This window comes from Oncorhynchus kisutch, linkage group LG9 (genome assembly GCF_002021735.2).
Source record: "Oncorhynchus kisutch isolate 150728-3 linkage group LG9, Okis_V2, whole genome shotgun sequence".
NCBI classification, from domain to species: Eukaryota; Metazoa; Chordata; class Actinopteri; order Salmoniformes; family Salmonidae; genus Oncorhynchus; species Oncorhynchus kisutch.
In genome coordinates this window covers 44,203,964-44,223,599 of record NC_034182.2, presented here as the reverse complement: position 1 = coordinate 44,223,599, position 19,636 = coordinate 44,203,964, and the positions used below count along the sequence as shown (strand labels likewise).

The window sequence follows — 19,636 nt, the reverse complement described above, 5'->3', positions numbered from 1 at the left end:
AGGGTAGGGGCTGGGGCGGCTAGGGTTAGGGTAGGGGCTGGGGAGAGGGCAGAGGGGGTAGGGGCTGGGGAGGCTAGGGTTAGGCTAGGGGCTGGGGAGGCTAGGGTTAGGCTAGGGGCTGGGGAGGCTAGGGTTAGGCTATGGGCTGGGGAGAGGGCAGAGGGGGTAGGAGCTGGGGAGGCTAGGGTTAGGCTAGGGGCTGGGGAGGCTAGGGTTAGGGTAGGAGTTGGGGAGAGGGCAGGAGCTGGGGAGGCTAGGGTTAGGGTAGGGGCTGGGGAGAGGGCAGAGGGGGTAGGAGCTGGGGAGGCTAGGGTTAGGGTAGGAGCTTGGGCTGGGGAGAGCGCAGAGGGGGTAGGGGTACAAGAGGTGGTGGTGGTAGGGGAGGGGACAGCAGAGGTGGGTGTGGTAGGGGAGGGGACAGCAGAGGTGGGTGTGGTAGGGGAGGGGACAGCAGAGGTGGGTGTGGTAGGGGAGGGGACAGCAGAGGTGGGTGTGGTAGGGGAGGGGACAGCAGAGGTGGGTGTGGTAGGGGAGGGGACAGCAGAGATGGGTGTGGGGGAGGGACTGTGGGGACAGGATGGTCTGTCGTGGCCTGGATTGGTTAAAGGACAAGCAGTCCCAACTAGAGGGTGTTCTGTAGACGTGGGTGAGGTACGAGAAGAGAGACGAGCTACATTATAAACATCTGTCTCCATAGTACCAGTTTCCATGGTAGCACCAGGAAAGTAGTGCACCTGTGCAGGTTCTGTAGATTGTTCGCTTAAGTTGGTGTCGGCCTCTGAGGTTATAACAACAGTAAACGCATCAGCAACAACACCCATCCTGTTGCCACCGGCAACATCCACATCTGTCTCTGAAGATACAGAGACAATCATCTCCGAGGATGTTACCGTGGCAACTGTCTCCAAGACAACAGCAGCAGTGTTCTCTGCAGCGTATTGGGACAGTGCTGTGGGCGTGGAAGCACGGCTTGTGTCGGTCTCGTAGGTGCTACAGGGAGATGACGGACAGCAAGAGTCACAGGAACAGCTGGAGCTGCAGGGTCAGAGGTCAGAACCACAGTGTCATCTTTATTACAGCTTCTATCACAAATATCATTCCCACAGCAAAGGGTTTCATCCGTCCTTTCTCATCTCAAACTCAAAGTGGCTTCTTTACATTGTCAAGTGTGTTTTATATCAATAAATTCAACCAGACAATCAATCACTCAGTCAGCCAGCCAATCAGTGTCCCCACCTGTTGTCAGAGCTGAAAGAGGAGGGTGCAGCGCTGGCGCTGGTGCCGGGGTGGGGGTGTGATCCCGGGGGATGGTGGGGTGGCTGGGGGGTAGCGAGCGGCGCCCCCCTGGGCAGCGAACACAGTGCTGTAGGGAGGTGGGGGAGTGGAGGGCTGAGCTGCTACCTCTTCATAGGACGGTAGCTTCAGAGACGCCAGGAAACCTAGAGAGGAGAGGAGAGAGAGAGAGAGTTATTAGTGGTGATTTATCAGGTCTAGGAGAGGAGAGGAGAGGAGAGGAGAGGAGAGGAGAGGAGAGGAGAGGAGAGGAGAGGAGAGGAGAGGAGAGGAGAGGAGAGGAGAGGAGAGGAGAGGAGAGGAGAGGAGAGGAGAGGAGAGGAGAGGAGAGGAGAGAGAGAGAGTTATTAGTGGTGATTTATCAGGTCTAGGAGAGGAGAGGAGTCTTGTCGAGGTCTAACATGGAAAAGGGTTAGGGCAGTAGGATGTAGATCCATGATAGGCCAATAGATTAGGGTTAGGCCAGTAGGATGTAGATCCATGATAGGCCAGTAGATTAGGTTTAGACCAGTAGGATGTAGATCCATGATAGGCCAGTAGTTTGGGTTAGGCCAGTAGGATGTAGATCCATGATAGGCCAGTAGATTAGGGTTAGGCCAGTAGGCTGTAGATCCATGATAGGCCAGTAGATTAGGTTTAGACCAGTAGGATGTAGCTCCATGGTAGGCCAGTAGATTAGGATTAGACCAGTAGGATGTAGCTCCATGGTAGGCCAGTAGGATATAGATCCATGATAGGCAAGTAGGTTAGGGTTAGGCCGGTAGGCTACTCACTGAGGTCTAACATGGTGGAGGGGTAGGATGTAGATCTATTGTAGGCCAGTAGGATGTAGATCTACGATAGGCCAGTAGGTTAGGGTTAGGCCAGTAGGTTAGGGTTATGCCAGGAGGATATAGATCCCTGATAGGCCAGTAGGATGTAGCTTCATGGTAGGCCAGTAGGTTAGGGTTAGGCCAGTAAGTTAGGGTTAGGGTTAGGCCAGTAGGCTACTCAATGAGGTCTAACATGGTGGAGGGGTAGGATGTAGCTCCATGGTAGGCCAGTAGGATGTAGATCCATGATAGGCCAGTAGGTTAGGGTTAGGCCAGTAGGATGTAGATCCATGATAGGCCAGTAGGTTAGGGTTAGGGTTAGGCCAGTAGGATGTAGATCCATGATAGGCCAGTAGGTTAGGGTTAGGCCAGTAGGTTAGGGTTAGGCCAGTAGGTTAGGGTTGGGGTTAGGCCAGTAGGATATAGATCCATGATAGGCCAGTAGGTTAGGGTTAGGCCAGTAGGATGTAGCTCCATGGTAGGCAAGTAGGATGTAGATCCATGATAGGCCAGTAGGTTAGGGTTAGGCCAGTAGGATGTAGCTCCATGGTAGGCCAGTAGGATGTAGATCCATGATAGGCCAGTAGGTTATGGTTAGGCCAGTAGGTTAGGGTTAGGCCAGTATGTTAGGGTTGGGGTTAGGCCAGTAGGATATAGATCCATGATAGGCCAGTAGGTTAGGGTTAGGCCAGTAGGCTACTCACTGAGGTCTAACATGGAGGAGGGGTAGGATGTAGCTCCATGGTAGGCCAGTAGGATGTAGATCCATGATAGGCCAGTAGGTTAGGGTTAGGCCAGTAGGCTACTCACTGAGGTCTAACATGGAGGAGGGGTAGGATGTAGCTCCATGGTAGGCCAGTAGGATGTAGATCCATGATAGGCCAGTAGGTTAGGGTTAGGCCAGTAGGCTACTCACTGAGGTCTAACATGGAGGAGGGGTAGGATGTAGCTCCATGGTAGGCCAGTAGGATGTAGATCCATGATAGGCCAGTAGGTTAGGGTTAGGCCGGTAGGATGTAGATCCATGATAGGCCAGTAGGATATAGATCCATGATAGGCCAGTAGGTTAGGGTTAGGCCAGTAGATTAGGGTTAGGCCAGTAGGATGTAGATCCATGGTAGGCCAGTAGGATGTAGATCCATGATTGGCCAGTAGATTAGGGTTAGTTCAGTAGGATGTAGCTCCATGGTAGGCCAGTAGGATATAGATCCATGATAGGCCAGTAGGTTAGGGTTAGGCCAGTAGGCTACTCACTGAGGTCTAACATGGAGGAGGGGTAGGATGTAGCTCCATGGTAGGCCAGTAGGTTGATCTCTCTCTGTCTCTGCTGCTGTTGGACTCTGAGTTTAGCCCGGCGGTGTCGGTAAGCACAGCAACAACTGAACAGGATCAGAATGGTCCACAGCAGCCAGAACCCTGAAGAATAAAGAGAGAACCTGTTAGAACATACAGAACCCTGAAGAATACAGAGAACCCTGAAGAATAAAGAGAGAACCTGTTAGAACATCATACAGAATCCTGAAGAATACAGAGAGTACCTGTTAGAACATACAGAACCCTGAAGAATACAGAGAAGCTGTTAGAACAACACACAGAACCTTGAAGAACACAGAGAACCTGTTAGAACATCACACAGAACCCTGAAGAATACAGAGAGAACCTGTTAGAACATACAAAACCCTGACGAATACAGAGAGAACCTGTTAGAACATACAGAACCGTAAAGAATACAGAGAGAACCTGTTAGAACATACAGAACCGTAAAGAATACAGAGAGAACCTGTTAGAACATACAGAACCCTGAAGAATACAGAGAGAACCTGTTAGAACATACAGAACCCTGAAGAATACAGAGAACCTGTTAGAACATCACACAGAACCCTAGTGTAGTAGTACGTAGTAAATTAGCAGTACAGTATCAGTAACAGTAATATTGTAATGTAGCAGAAGATGTAGTTCTCACACCAGAGTGTATAGTAGTGTCGTAGTATGTTACTAGTACAGTTGTAGTATTGTAGTAGTACAGTAGTAGTATTGTAGTAGTTTTGTAGTAGTACTGTAGTAGTATTGTAGTAGTACCATAGTATTATTGTATTAGCACAGTAGCAGTACAGTAGTAGTGTTGTAGTAGTGTTATATTAGTGTTGTAGTAGTAATGTAGTAGTGGTATAGTAGTGTTGTGGTAGTATTGTAGTAGTGCAATAGTAGTACAGTAGTAGTATTGTAGCATTAGAGTAGTAGTATTGTAGTAGTATTGTAGTAGCATTGTAGTAGCATTGTAGCAGTACAGAGTAGTATTGTAGTAGTATTATAGCAGTATTGTAGTACTATTGTAGTAGTGTTGTAGTAGTAGTGTTGTAGTAGTGTTGTAGTAGTATTGTAGTAGTATTGTGGTAGTACAGCAGTAGTGGTGTAGTAGTGGTGTAGTAGTATTGTAGTAGTGTTGTAGTAGTATTGTAGTAGTGTTGTAGTAGTATTGTAGTAATGTTGTAGTAGTATTGTAGTAGTACTCACACCAGAGTTCATAGTAATAGGTGCAGCAGCCTGTCTCCCCACAGCAGTGTCCTGTCTCACAGAGGTAACCTCCGTTGGAGCTGGCCCCAGGACAGTACCTGGGTCGGCCCAGCAGGGGCAGGCTACCACTACTATGGTACTCCATCACCCCAACACAACCCCGGTCAGGCAACACGGTCAGCGGTCCAGTCAGGCAACACGGTCAGCGGCCCAGTCGACTGCAGCGGTCTGGTAGTGTCAGAGAGAGCGGTCGCGGTCATCTGGCAGATCGGGGGAATCTGGATGGGGACAGAGTCAAAGGAGAGCTTTGTTTATTTACTGACAGAGGATACATCCCAAACGGAACCCTAATCCCTATATAGTGCACTACTTTAGACTAGGGCCCTATGGGTCTCCCTATTCCCTCTTTAGTGCACTACTTTAGACCAGGACCCATAGGGCTGACCATAAGGCTCTGGTCAAAAGTAGTGCACTAAAGAGGGAATAGGGAGACCCATAGGGCCCTAGTCTAAAGTAGTGCACTATATAGGGAATAGGGCCCTGGTCTAAAGTAGTGCACTATATAGGAAATAGGGCCCTGGTCTAAAGTAGTGCACTATATAGGGAATAGGGCCCTGGTCTAAAGTAGTGCACTATATAGGGAATAGGGCTCTGGTCTAAAGTAGTGCACTATATAGGGAATAGGGCTCTGGTCTAAAGTAGTGCACTAAATAGGGAACAGGGATTCCATTTAGGACGCATTGAGGAACCAACCAACATCACTCACTGGCTGACACTATCACACAATGCTTCTACTTGACACACACACACACACACACACTGTGCCATCTGGGAGGGTTTCACTGTTTCCTTTAGCCTACTACAACTTCTAAAGACCCAAAACACGCATCAACACACACACAAAACAGGCATCCACACACACACAAAACACGCTTCCACACACACACAAAACACGCCTCCACACACACACAAAACAGGCATCAACACACACACAAAACACACATCCACACACACACAAAACAGGCATCAACACACACACACAAAACAGGCATCAACACACACACACAAAACAAGCCTCCACACACACAGAAAACACACCTCCACATCCACAGTAATGGGATGTGCTCCTTGTATATACAGTATTAAAAACACCATGGAATAGTTGGAGAGATAAAGATCCAATCATATTTGCTGCATTGCCACAATTTCACACTATACTGGCTGGCTGCACACACACACAAACAGAGAGAGAGAGAGAGCAAGAGATTTGTTCATGCAGAAATAGGAAACAACCCTCTCAGATAGTGTCCATAATTATAAGCTGATAAACAAACACAAGCATTTAGGTACCACAAGGTTTCAGCCTAAAGTCCGCTGGAGTATGGCGCCTATACCGTAAAGCTCATTCACATAGCTAGAGGTATATCCAGCCGACTAGTCCTGCAAACCAGAGATTCAACAATTTACATAATACCAACCAACCAAGGTTATAAAATGTACTTTTGAACGATTCACCCACCGGTTCATTGTCTAACTGCGAGGCACAAGGCCACGGCACCACTCAGGTTCGTAGAGCATCTAGAACCGATCAGCTGCTCTCCGGCAGAAGTCTCCATCATCGCTCTCTCTCTCTCTCTCCGGCAGACTGGCCGCCATTGCCACCCGGTACCGTTCCGTTAACGATACTTCTCCCCCAAAGTCCGCATCGGTAGGATACTCTTCTCATTCCCCGCACGGAACGACAGCCCCCGGTAGAAAAACAACAACCGCCCACATAGAAAAACGGTACATCGAATCACACAAAAACAACAAATAAAATGTGTATTTCATGTTGCGATGTAAATTAATATCAAACGATTTATTTTACTCGCACTGAACGCATTCAACTCTGATTGGCCGAGGGTGACAGCGGTTCAGCCAATCAGGGTTATCGTGGCAGTAAGCCCAGACAAGTAGCTCGTTTAGGCAACCTGGACTCAAGGGTAGACGTAACATAGTAAACGTAAACGAGTCTTCCCTCCATTTAATATGTATGTCTCGTTTCGTATGGTATGTATTCATTTGTGGATGTCCATCATCCATTATGTATGATATGTTACGATTTGTACAACTGGTGTCTGTCAATCAATAACGAATTTAATAATCTATAGAATAACTATACCTTATATGATTAAACATGCTCATGGGATGTTTTTCTATATGGGCTCAACATGTCATGTAGTGACTACAGATTCAAAGACCTTGACCTTTGACCCACTAGTTCAAAGACTGTGACCTTGTGTGTACAAAATCAAATCAAATCAACATGTAATGGTCACATACACATGGTTAGCGGATGTTAATGCTTGTGATCTAGTTTTGACAGTGCAGTAATATCTAACAAGTAATCTAACAATTCCCCAACAACAACCTAATACACACAAATGTAAAGGGATGAATGAGAATATGTACAGTTGTAGTCGGAAGTTTACATACACCTTAGCCAAATACTATTGAACTCAGTTTCACAATTCCTGACATTTAATCCTAGTAAAAATTCCCTGTTTTAGGTCAGTTAGGATCACCACTTTATTTTAAGAATGTGAAATGTCAGAATAATAGTAGAGAGAATGATTATTTCAGTTTTTATTTCTTTCATCACATTCCCAGTGGGTCAGAAGTTTACATACACTCAATTAGTATTTGGTAGCATTGCCTTTAAATTGTTTAACTTGGGTCAAATGTTTCGGGTAGCCTTCCACAAGCTTCCCACAATAAGTTGGGTGAATGTTGGCTCATTCCTCCTGACAGAGCTGGTGTAACTGAGTCAGGTTTGTAGGCCTCCTTGCTCACACACACTTGTTCAGTTCTGGCCACAAATTTTCTGTGGGATTGAGGTCAGGGCTTTGTGATGGCCACTCCAATACCTTGACTTTGTTGTCCTTAAGCAATTTGCCACAACTTTGAAAGTATGCTTGGGGTCATTGTCCATTTGGAAGACCCATTTGCGACCAAGCTTTAACTTCCTGACTGATGTCTTGAGATGTTGCTTCAATATATCCACATCATTTTCTTTCCTCAAGATTCACCATCTATTTTGTGAAGTGCACCAGTCCCTCCTGCAGCAAAGCACCCCACAACATGACACCCTCATGCTTCACGGTTGGGATGGTGTTCTTCGGCTTGCAAGTCTCCCCCTTTTTCCTCCAAACATAACGATGGTCATTATGGCCAAACAGTTCTATTTTTGTTTCATCAGAACGGAGGACATTTCTCCAAAAAGTACGATCTTTGTCCCCATGTGCAGTTGCAAACCGTAGACTGGCTTTTTTATGGTGGTTTTGGAGCAGTGGCTTCTTCCTTCCTGAGCGGCCTTTCAGGTTATGTCGATATAGGACTCGTTTTACTGTGGATATAGATACTTTTGTACCTGTTTCCTCCAGCATCTTCACAAGGTCCTTTGTTGTTGTTCTGGGATTAATTTGCACTTTGTACGTTCATCTCTAGGAGACAGAACTCATCTCCTTCCTGAGAGGTATGATGGCTGCATGGTCCCATGGTGTTTATACTTGTGTACTATTGTTTGTACAGATGAACGTGGTACTTTGGAAATTGCTCCCAAGGATGAACCAGACTTGTGGAGGTCTACAATTATTTTTCTGGATGATTTCTTGAGATTTTCCCATGATGTCAAGCAAAGAGGCAGTGAGTTTGAAGGTAGGCCTTTAAATACATCCACAGGTGCACCTCCAATTCACTCAAATTATGTCAATTAGCCTATCAGAAGCTTCTAAAGCCATGACATCATTTTCTGGAATTTTCCAAGCTGTTTAACAAACTATAGTTTTGGCAAGTCGGTAAAGGACATCTACTTTGTTCATGACACAAGTCATTTTTCTAACAATTGTTTACAGACAGATTATTTCACTTATATTTCACTGTATCACAATTCCTGTGGGTCAGAAGTTTACATACACTAAGTTGACTGTGCCTTTAACAAGAAATGTGTGGAGTGGTTGAAAAACGAGTTTTAATGACTCCAACCTAAGTGTATGTAAACTTCAGACTTCAACTGTACATATAAAGATATGGATGAGCGAAGGCCGAGCAGCATGGGCAAGATGTAGTAGATGGTATAGAGTACAGTATATACATATGAGATGAGTAATGTAGGGTATGTAAACATTATTAAAGTGGTGTTATTTAAAGTGACTAGTGATACCTTTCTTTAAGTGGTGTTATTTAAAGTGACTAGTGATAGCTTTATTAAGTCCATGCATTACATGTATTGAAGTGGCCAGAGATTTGAGTCTGTATGTTGGCAGCATCCTCTCTATGTTAGTGATCATTTATATAAGTGGCCAGAGATTTGAGTCTGTATGTTGGCAGCATCCTCTCTATGTTAGTGATCATGTATTGACGTGGCCAGAGATTTGAGTCTGTATGTTGGCAGCATCCTCTCTATGTTAGTGATCATGTATTGAAGTGGCCAGAGATTTGAGTCTGTATGTTGGCAGCATCCTCTCTATGTTAGTGATCATTTATATAAGTGGCCAGAGATTTGAGTCTGTATGTTGGCAGCATCCTCTCTATGTTAGTGATCATGTATTGACGTGGCCAGAGATTTGAGTCTGTATGTTGGCAGCATCCTCTCTATGTTAGTGATCATTTATATAAGTGGCCAGAGATTTGAATCTGTATTTTGGCAGCATCCTCTCTATGTTAGTGATCATTTGAACAAACATTATTGTGGCAATTCTTATATTGGAGTAAAACTGTTACTAAGACTTTAATCTCAAGAGAAGGAAGGTTTAATGTTGAAGTTATATGATCTCTTACTAAGAAAACAGTCCTGGTCATATAGGCCTCGAAAATATCCAAAATAACTAACAACAACACAGAATGAATACATTATATCCAAAACAACCACACAGAATGAATACATTTTCAGAAATTCAAATATGAAAGTCATTCTACACAAAACCACAACAACAAAAAGTCCAAACTGGGAGGAAATCAGGATAAAATACACAGATTCATGCTGTTGATAACTAGCATCACTGGTCCCTTTGTTTCGAATTCTTCTTTGTGTATGCATAGACTTATGGGATAGGAGAACCCTCTTGTCCTAACCTGGGTATCTGGAGATGCTGCAGAGGAATGGGAAGGGCTGTATACGGTGGAGGTGTTTATCAGTGTATGACAGCTGTAAGAGTCGCTCCAGTTCAGTGCTTCTCCTCCGTAGCTCTTTAAAAATATATATATTTTATTTAACCTTTATTTAACTCAGTGAATTCATGCTCTAGCTATTTGACAAGCCACTGAGCCCGCCTCAACACCTCTCCGCCTCTCCCCTCTCCACCTCTCCATCTCTCCACCTCTCCCATCTCCACCTCTCCCCTCTCCACCTCTCCATCTCTCCACCTCTCCCCTGCCTGTCTGCTGTCCTCTTCTCCTCTCTGCCTCTCTGCTGTCCTCTTCTCCTCCCTGCCTCTCTGCTGTCCTCTTCTCCTCCCTGCCTCTCTGCTGTCCTCTTCTCCTCTCTGCCTCTCTGCTGTCCTCTTCTCCTCCCTGCCTCTCTGCTGTCCTCTTCTCCTCCCTGCCTCTCTCCTGTCCTCTTCTCCTCCCTGCCTCTCTCCTGTCCTCTACTCCTCCCTGACTCTCTCCTGTCCTCTTCTCCTCTCTGCTGTCCTCTTCTCCTCCCTGCCTCTCTGCTGTCCTCTTCTCCTCCCTGCCTCTCTGCTGTCCTCTTCTCCTCCCTGACTCTCTCCTGTCCTCTTCTCCTCTCTGCTGTCCTCTTCTCCTCCCTGCCTCTCTGCTGTCCTCTTCTTCTCCCTGACCATCTCTTGATGTAATCTACGTTGCTTCTCTCTGGGTTCCCGAGTGGAGCAGAGGTCTAAGGCACTGCATTTCAGTGCAAAAGGTGTCACTACAGACCCTGGTTCAAATCCAGGCTGTATCACAACTGGCCGTGATTGGGAGTCCAGTAGGGCAGTGCACAATTGGCCCAACTTGTCTGAGTTTGGCTGGTGTAGGTTGTCATTCTAAGTAAGAATTTGTTCTTAAGAGACTTGCCTTGTTAAAAGAAAAATACATATTAATTCCCATTCTGTTGGTCTGCACCATAACTGTCTCTCTGCTGCCACCCTGTGGACATTAGAGAGAACTGCAATATGGGCCTCGAACAGACAGACACACGGCCAACCAAACAGATGCAGGTTGTTGTCCAAAAGAAAATTGGTAGATACAAAATGACATTACAGAATCTATGAGACACATGTGTTTCCTTAATGGAGCCCGTGTGTGTGTGTGTGTGTGTGTGTGTGTGTGTGTGTGTGTGTGTGTGTGTGTGTGTGTGTGTGTGTGTGTGTGTGTGTGTGTGTGTGTTGCTTCACTGTCCTGGCGTTTCGATCATTTGTGTCATTTGTATAAAAAACAGATTCTGCCGTCATCTCCAGTTAAATGATGTAGGACATACACTTAGAAGAGGACACATTTTTCCTCTTCCCTTGACTACTAAAAATGTTCCCCTTGTATGCACCTTGTGTAAGAGCCTCTACTCTACTGCACCTTGTGTAAGAGCCTCTACTCTACTGCACCTTGTGTAAGTTCCTCTAAACTACAGCACCTTCTGTAAGAGCCTCTACTCTACTGCACCTTCTGTAAGAGCCTCTACTCTACTGCACCTTCTGTAAGAGCCTCTACTCTACTGCACCTTGTGTAAGAGCCTTTACTCTACTGCACCTTCTGTAAGTACCTCTACTCTACTGCACCTTCTGTAAGTGCCTCTACTCTACTGCACCTTCTGTAAGTACCTCTACTCTACTGCACCTTGTGTAAGAGCCTCTACTCTACTGCACCTTCTGTAAGTGCCTCTACTCTACTGCACCTTGTGTAAGAGCCTCTACTCTACTGCACCTTCTGTAAGTGCCTCTACTCTACTGCACCTTCTGTAAGTGCCTCTACTCTACTGCACCTTCTGTAAGTGCCTCTACTCTACTGCACCTTCTGTAAGTGCCTCTACTCTACTGCACCTTCTGTAAGTGCCTCTACTCTACTGCACCTTGTGTAAGAGCCTCTACTCTACTGCACCTTCTGTAAGTGCCTCTACTCTACTGCACCTTGTGTAAGAGCCTCTACTCTACTGCACCTTCTGTAAGTGCCTCTACTCTACTGCACCTTCTGTAAGTGCCTCTACTCTACTGCACCTTCTGTAAGTGCCTCTACTCTACTGCACCTTCTGGTAGTGCCTCTACTCTACTGCACCTTCTGTAAGAGCCTCTACTCTACTGCACCTTCTGTAAGAGCCTCTACTCTACAGCACCTTCTGTAAGAGCCTCTACTCTACTGCACCTTCTGTAAGTGCCTCTACTCTACTGCTCCTTCTGTAAGAGCCTCTACTCTACTGCACCTTCTGTAAGAGCCTCTACTCTACTGCACCTTCTGTAAGTGCCTCTACTCTACTGCACCTTGTGTAAGAGCCTCTACTCTACTGCACCTTCTGTAAGTGCCTCTACTCTACTGCACCTTGTGTAAGAGCCTCTACTCTACTGCACCTTCTGTAAGAGCCTCTACTCTACTGCACCTTCTGTAAGTGCCTCTACTCTACTGCTCCTTCTGTAAGAGCCTCTACTCTACTGCACCTTCTGTAAGTGCCTCTACTCTACTGCTCCTTCTGTAAGTGCCTCTACTCTACTGCACCTTCTGTAAGTGCCTCTACTCTACTGCACCTTGTGTAAGTGCCTCTACTCTACTGCTCCTTCTGTAAGAGCCTCTACTCTACTGCACCTTCTGTAAGTGCCTCTACTCTACTGCACCTTCTGTAAGTGCCTCTACTCTACTGCTCCTTCTGTAAGAGCCTCTACTCTACTGCACCTTCTGTAAGTGCCTCTACTCTACTGCACCTTCTGTAAGAGCCTCTACTCTACTGCACCTTCTGTAAGTGCCTCTACTCTACTGCACCTTCTGTAAGTGCCTCTACTCTACTGCTCCTTGTGTAAGAGCCTCTACTCTACTGCACCTTCTGTAAGAGCCTCTACTCTACTGCACCTTCTGTAAGAGCCTCTACTCTACTGCTCCTTGTGTAAGTGCCTCTACTCTACTGAACCTTCTGTAAGAGCCTCTACTCTACTGCTCCTTGTGTAAGTGCCTCTACTCTACTGCACTTTCTGTAAGAGCCTCTACTCTACTGCACCTTGTGTAAGAGCCTCTACTCTACTGCTCCTTCTGTAAGAGCCTCTACTCTACTGCTCCTTCTGTAAGTGCCTCTACTCTACTGCTCCTTCTGTAAGAGCCTCTACTCTACTGCACCTTCTGTAAGTGCCTCTACTCTACTGCACCTTCTGTAAGTGCCTCTACTCTACTGCACCTTCTGTAAGTGCCTCTACTCTACTGCACCTTCTGTAAGTGCCTCTACTCTACTGCACCTTCTGTAAGTGCCTCTACTCTACTGCTCCTTCTGTAAGTGCCTCTACTCTACTGCACCTTGTGTAAGAGCCTCTACTCTACTGCTCCTTCTGTAAGAGCCTCTACTCTACTGCACCTTCTGTAAGAGCCTCTACTCTACTGCTCCTTCTGTAAGTGCCTCTACTCTACTGCTCCTTCTGTAAGTGCCTCTACTCTACTGCACCTTCTGTAAGAGCCTCTACTCTACTGCACCTTGTGTAAGAGCCTCTACTCTACTGCTCCTTCTGTAAGAGCCTCTACTCTACTGCTCTATGTCACATGTCGATGATATGAATGCATGCTTTATTATAAAGGTGATTTTTTCTAATGCATTCTGGTACCTCAGAGGCCCCCGGGTCAACCCCCTCTCGCGGTCACTTTTTGTTCCCTGCCAAATTCCAAATGAAGCACGGCCTCTGTCCAATATGATACTGGGCCACCCTAACCTGTCAAAATGATTTGAAGGTTGTGTGGAGATTCCAAACAATTTGTCATCATCACTGAGTACTGTCTTTAAGGAAGTCTGAACGATGTCCTGCTCAACAAAGAGATAATGTTACTCTCAACCGGGGTACACACACACACACACAGATACACACACAGATACACACACACAGATACACACACAGATACAGATACACACACAGATACAGATACACACACAGATACACACACAGATACAGACACAAACACACACACACACACACAGATACACACACACACACACACACAGATACACACACAGATACACACACACACACACACACAGATACACACACAGATACACACACATACACACACACACACACACAGATACACACACACACAGATACAGATACACACACAGATACACACACAGATACACACACAGACACACACACAGATACACACACACACACAGATACACACACAGATACAGACACAGATACACACACAGATACACACACACACACACACACACACACACACACACAGATACAGACACAGATACACACACACACACACACACACAGATACACACACAGATACACACAGATACAGACACACACACACACAGTGTTTACATGATCAAACAAAATAGCATGATAAAGAACTTGTCAAACATGATACAAACACCTCATAATAGCATACGGAACATTTCTTCTCTTAGTGGGAAAACTGTATTGTGTAAAAAATTAAAAAAATGTTTAACTTGGAATAGCCATAAATTATTTACGAGCTACAGCAAGCTCTTTAGCCTATATTCTGTAATCATTTTCAGCGCAGGACAGCTCCTGTAACGACGCTTTGAAACGAGTGCACTGCGTGGTGTTTTGGGGGAACGGGTGTCAGTGACATCGTTAAAACATTCCATCACTGTCGGAAAACTGGGCACCAGGTCTGAAATCTAACAAGTACATGACAATTTGCTCATTTATAGACGGGAAGTGGACGTGTAATACTTAGTGGAGATGGAGGAGACTGAAATTAAAACATATACTTGACTTCCTCTTTCAAAATAAGAAGTGAAGATGAAATAGGTTCTACCAACATCAACAAATCAACCAAAACCTCTAATCTCCCCTGGACATTAGTAACGTGTGCGGCTGCGCGAAGGGAAAGTCCTCCAGTATCCCACAATCCTCTTTGTTACCGATTTGCGCTCTGCTTTCTGATTCACAACACCAAGTTTTGTCGACATCCTACCATACATTTGACAATTTATAACCTTTCTTTAGGTCTGCATTCACCGTAATGTCGTCAGATAGTTAGCCGATGAGCGACACTAACGGATTCGTTGGTAACGTTAGGTGATGTTTTGACCGTGAACCGGAGATCTCTGCAGGGATTCGAGTCGTCAGGTAGGAAAAAAAGACGTTAGCTAACCATGTTAGCTGGCTAACGTTACTCGGCTAGCCTGTCAGCTGACGAGCTAGTTATCAACCAATTTTTTGTTGTTTCGTTTGATTATCATAATTAGTGCTAGTGATGTAGCTACCTAGCTATCTTTATAGGTAACTAGTGAGTGACTGCGATTGGTGAGCGATGAACCAGGGCACGGATGGTTAGCATTCAGGTTGAGCTAGTTAGCTCGTTAGCTGGGCGGAAGTGGAAGCAGCACGTCGTTACCAAAGCCAGCTGTGAATAATATATATGTGCTAGATCTGGTCGCTAAAAAAACCCGTAAGAAACCATTTATGCTTGATCTGAAAATGTGTGTCGGGGGAATGGGTGGTGTGGCAGGCATAGACCAACTTGACCTCTGAACCGCATCGCCGTGCGCCTCTCGAATGTTGTAACAACGCGGAGGGCTCTGTATAGTTACGCGTTGACATGGTTAGGTTGACGGTAGGTGAACTTGATATCTTGACAACTTCCTTCTCAAGAAGCGCATTAAGTATGAATACCCTGAGTTCTGCAGAGGCCGTATCACCGGAAACGCAGCGCGTTTTACTCTACACTGTTTTCACCGTTTTAACACAGTTGCTGCCAACAGTGTTTTTCCAGTGACGACACGTTTGGCGTCTGTCATCCGTTTACACACAGTTGTTCTGTAACGTGGAGATATGCCCGTGAGGGAACCCTATAAAAGTGTTGATCAATTTAACCTTTAAAAAAACAACAACATTTATTTCCGCAGATAAGGTCCTTATGTTTCCAAAACCCCAAGCGATGCCTGTTAATGTTCAGACCCAAGCGATGCCTGTTAATGTTCAGACCCAAGCGACGCAGCCTTTGTCCAATGACTCTTATATGTGTAATGTAATGGAACAGAGAGTCGTGGTGAAGGTTTAGGCACTAGACTAGCCCCTGGTAACATGTTTGTGGACTCACATTCCCATAGTAGGCTAATCTACATTATTCTCATACATGCGCTGTAGCAAAATGTTTCCAATTGATTTGTCTGGTATCGACTGACCTGACACCTTCCCCCCCCCCCCTCTAGAAGATGGCCCCTACCAAGATGAAACTGCGTGTCCGGCGGCGGGAGAGCGGAGGAGGTGGTCAGGAACAGGAAGAAACCTCTAAGACCTCCTCTCAGTCGGTGTCGGCCGAGGCGTCTCCTGACTCTAAATGCCCAATCTGTCTGGACCGTTTCAACAACATGTCTTACCTGGACAGGTATTAGGATCCCAATTAGCTGCTGCCGAGGCTACTCTTCCTGGGGTCCAAACAGGAAACCATAAATAAAATGCATAATATACATATCACTACGTTTATATTGCAATTTAGCCCACAGCTAGTTTAGGGAGACACATATCACATACCACATACAATGCATTTAATACCATGTGTGTCCCTCTGTTCTGGAACTGTGAAGAGACCCCTGGTTGCATGTCTTGTGTTGTACAGATGAGTGTCTGAACTGTGAAGAGACCTCTGGTTGCATGTCTTGTGTTGTACAGATGAGTGTCTGAACTGTGAAGAGACCTCTGGTTGCATGTCTTGTGTTGTACAGATGAGTGTCTGAACTGTGAAGAGACCTCTGGTTGCATGTCTTGTGTTGTACAGATGAGTGTCTGAACTGTGAAGAGACCTCTGGTTGCATGTCTTGTGTTGTACAGATGAGTGTCTGAACTGTGAAGAGACCTCTGGTTGCATGTCTTGTGTTGTACAGATGTGTCTGAACTGTGTTACCAACTGCTTGAGCAGACAGTTCAGTACCCTCAACACATCAATACCTCGCACAAAGACCAATTGTGATGCAGTCAATCTCTCCTGGACTTTGATTGACATGTCATTGTGATGCAGTCAATCTGGACTTTGATTGACATGTCATTGTGATGCAGTCAATCTGGACTTTGATTGACATGTCATTGTGATGCAGTCAATCTGGACTTTGATTGACATGTCATTGACGTTTGTCCTCCCTGCACATCTAAGTGCTTCTAAGTTTAGGACCAACTGCAATTTGCGTAAGTCCTTCGGTGCCGCACCTGAATGTACCAGTGCTGCTTCCTTCCCTCTCCTCGCCCCTCTCTTCCGCCCCTCCCTCTCGTCCGTCCCTCTCCTCGCCCCTCCCTCTCTTCCGTCCCTCTCCTCGTCCGTCCATCTCCTCGCCCCCGTTCCTCGCCCCTCCCTCTCTTCCGTTCCTCGCCCCTCCCTCTCTTCCGTTCCTCGCCCCTCCCTCTCTTCCGTTCCTCGCCCCTCCCTCTCTTCCGTTCCTCGCCCCTCCCTCTCTTCCGTCCCTCTCCTCGCCTCCTCCCTCTCTTCTGTCCCTCTCCTCGCCTCCTCCCTCTCTTCTGTCCCTCTCCTCGCCCCCTCCCTCTCTTCTGTCCCTCTCCTCGCCCCCTCCCTCTCTTCCGTCCCTCTACTCGCCCCTCCCTCCCTCTCTTCCGTCCCTCTACTCGCCCCTCCCTCCCTCTCTTCCGTCCCTCTCCTCGCCCCTCCCTCCCTCTCTTCCGTCCCTCTCCTCGCCCCCCCTCCCGCTCTTCTGTCCCTCTCCTCGGCCCCCCTCCCTCTCTTCCGTCCCTCTCCTCCCTCTCTTCCGTCCCTCTCCTCGCCCCTCCCTCCCTCTCTTCCGTCCCTCTCCTCGCCCCGACCTGGGCTTGAACCAGGGACCCTCTGCACACACAGACAACAGCCACCATCGTTCCACAAAAGCCGCGGCCCTTTGCAGAGCAAAGAGGAAACAAAAACTGCAAGGTCTCAGAGTGACGTCACCCGATTTGAAACGCTATTAGCGCGCACCACCGCTGACTAGCTAGCCATTTCACATCGGTTACATGAACACACAACTGAACAGTAGTCCTGGTGCGCCAAAACTAGGGCCTGGGTAAAGGAGTGAGATGCCCGGCATATTGCTGCTCCCAAGGTGCTTTACCCAAATATAAGTTCTGACTTCAGCAGCCAACAAAAGATGTGTGTGAATTCAAAATGTGTATATTATTTTAGCCCAGCACCAGTGTTGTCAGGTTTAAGGTGTCACCCCGTTTCACCCGTTTCTTCGTTACCTGAACAGGTGCCTCCATCGCTTCTGCTTCCGGTGCATACAGGAGTGGAGCAACAACAAGGTAGGAGTCAAGTCTCTCAAACAGCACCCTAATCCCTATGTAGTGCACTACCTTTGACCAGACCCAATATGTCCCAAATAGCACCCTAATCCCTATGTAGTGCACTACCTTTGACCAGACCCAATACGTCCCAAATAGCACCCTAATCCCTATGTAGTGCACTACCTTTGACCAGACCCAATACGTCCCAAATAGCACCCTAATCCCTATGTAGTGCACTACCTTTGACCAGACCCAATACGTCCCAAATAGCACCCTAATCCCTATGTAGTGCACTACCTTTGACCAGACCCAATATGTCCCAAATAGCACCCTAATCCCTATGTAGTGCACTACCTTTGACCAGACCCAATACGTCCCAAATAGCACCCTAATCCCTATGTAGTGCACTACCTTTGACCAGACCCAATACGTCCCAAATAGCACCCTAATCCCTATGTAGTGCACTACCTTTGACCAGACCCAATACGTCCCAAATAGCACCCTAATCCCTATGTAGTGCACTACCTTTGACCAGACCCAATACGTCCCAAATAGCACCCTAATCCCTATGTAGTGCACTACATTTTTGTGCACAGAACAAGTACTAAGCTAGACTTTTGTGTGTTTTTATAATATCATTGCTCTTGATTACTGAAATGATGGACAAACCGATTTCCCCTCTAGGATTAATAAATAATTTATGTTATTTCTGATCTCCAGGTGGAATGTCCTCTGTGTAAACAGCCGTTCTCCTCCATCCTTCACTCGATCAAGGCCCAGGACAACTTTAAAGAGTTTACTCTCAGGCCTCCTCCTGTTCCAGGGGAGAACGGGACCGCAATGATCGCAGCTGCCGAAGCAGCCGCAGCTGCCCTGGTGACCGCCAGGGTCGGTGGTAGTCATGGAGAACGAAGGAGGACGAGGAGAAGAGGAGGGGGGCAGGGGAGAGGAGGGAGAGAGAGGAGACAGTCAGGACGACTGTGGAGAGGGAGGGGACTCTCTTCTGCTCCTCCTCTCCCTCCTCTTCATCCCCCTCTTCTACCCAGGCCCGAGGATGGAGGAATGAGAGGTAACCTTGTCTTTTGATCCTTAGGCGTGGTTTGTTATTAACTTTGGAAAGATGGATTTTCATTGAAAGTTTTTTTGTGTTTTTTTTTACCCGAATAAATTTAATTCAGTGCCTGAGGTTGGTCTAGACTAGAGGGTATCGTCATCTCTAGGAGTTATACACCACCCCAGTGTGGGTACCTCAGCCTGTAGGAGTTATATACCACCCCAGTGTGGGTACCTCAGCCTGTAGGAGTTATACACCACCCCAGTGTGGGTACCTCAGCCTGTAGGAGTTATACACCACCCCAGTGTGGGTACCTCAGCCTGTAGGAGTTATATACCACCCCAGTGTGGGTACCTCAGCCTGTAGGAGTTATATACCACCCCAGTGTGGGTACCTCAGCCTGTAGGAGTTATATACCACCCCAGTGTGGGTACCTCAGCCTGTAGGAGTTATATACCACCCCAGTGTGGGTACCTCAGCCTGTAGGAGTTATATACCACCCCAGTGTGGTTACCTCAGCCTGTAGGAGTTATATACCACCCCAGTGTGGGTACCTCAGCCTG

At 46.8% G+C, this 19,636-nt stretch overlaps 2 protein-coding genes across 6 annotated transcripts in view; one reads left to right on the top strand and one right to left on the bottom strand.

Moving 5' to 3' along the window:
- Positions 1 to 397: 397 nt before the first annotated feature.
- LOC109882964 (WW domain-binding protein 1) lies at positions 398 to 6,485 on the bottom strand. The gene is made up of 5 exons (XM_020475038.2): positions 6,139 to 6,485; positions 4,620 to 4,897; positions 3,360 to 3,521; positions 1,237 to 1,439; positions 398 to 1,035 (listed from the first exon to the last, which is right to left on the bottom strand). Exons 2-4 carry the CDS (start codon positions 4,762 to 4,764, stop codon positions 1,243 to 1,245), a joined length of 504 nt encoding a protein of 167 aa, XP_020330627.2. The 5' UTR covers positions 4,765 to 4,897; positions 6,139 to 6,485; the 3' UTR covers positions 398 to 1,035; positions 1,237 to 1,242.
- Positions 6,486 to 14,659: 8,174 nt separating this feature from the next.
- LOC109882965 (E3 ubiquitin-protein ligase Topors) overlaps positions 14,660 to 19,636 on the top strand; it is a 28,914-nt gene continuing 23,937 nt past the window's right edge. For 3 of the 5 annotated variants that reach the window (XM_031832676.1, XM_031832677.1, XM_031832674.1), the window contains exons 1-4: positions 14,660 to 14,884; positions 15,970 to 16,145; positions 17,986 to 18,037; positions 18,740 to 19,088. In XM_031832676.1, coding sequence (XP_031688536.1) covers positions 15,973 to 16,145; positions 17,986 to 18,037; positions 18,740 to 19,088 — 574 coding nt within the window. In that variant the 5' untranslated portion in view covers positions 14,660 to 14,884; positions 15,970 to 15,972. The remainder of the gene's footprint in view (positions 14,885 to 15,969; positions 16,146 to 17,985; positions 18,038 to 18,739; positions 19,089 to 19,636) is intronic. The other 2 variants (XM_031832675.1, XM_031832678.1) reach the window with 2 other exon arrangements.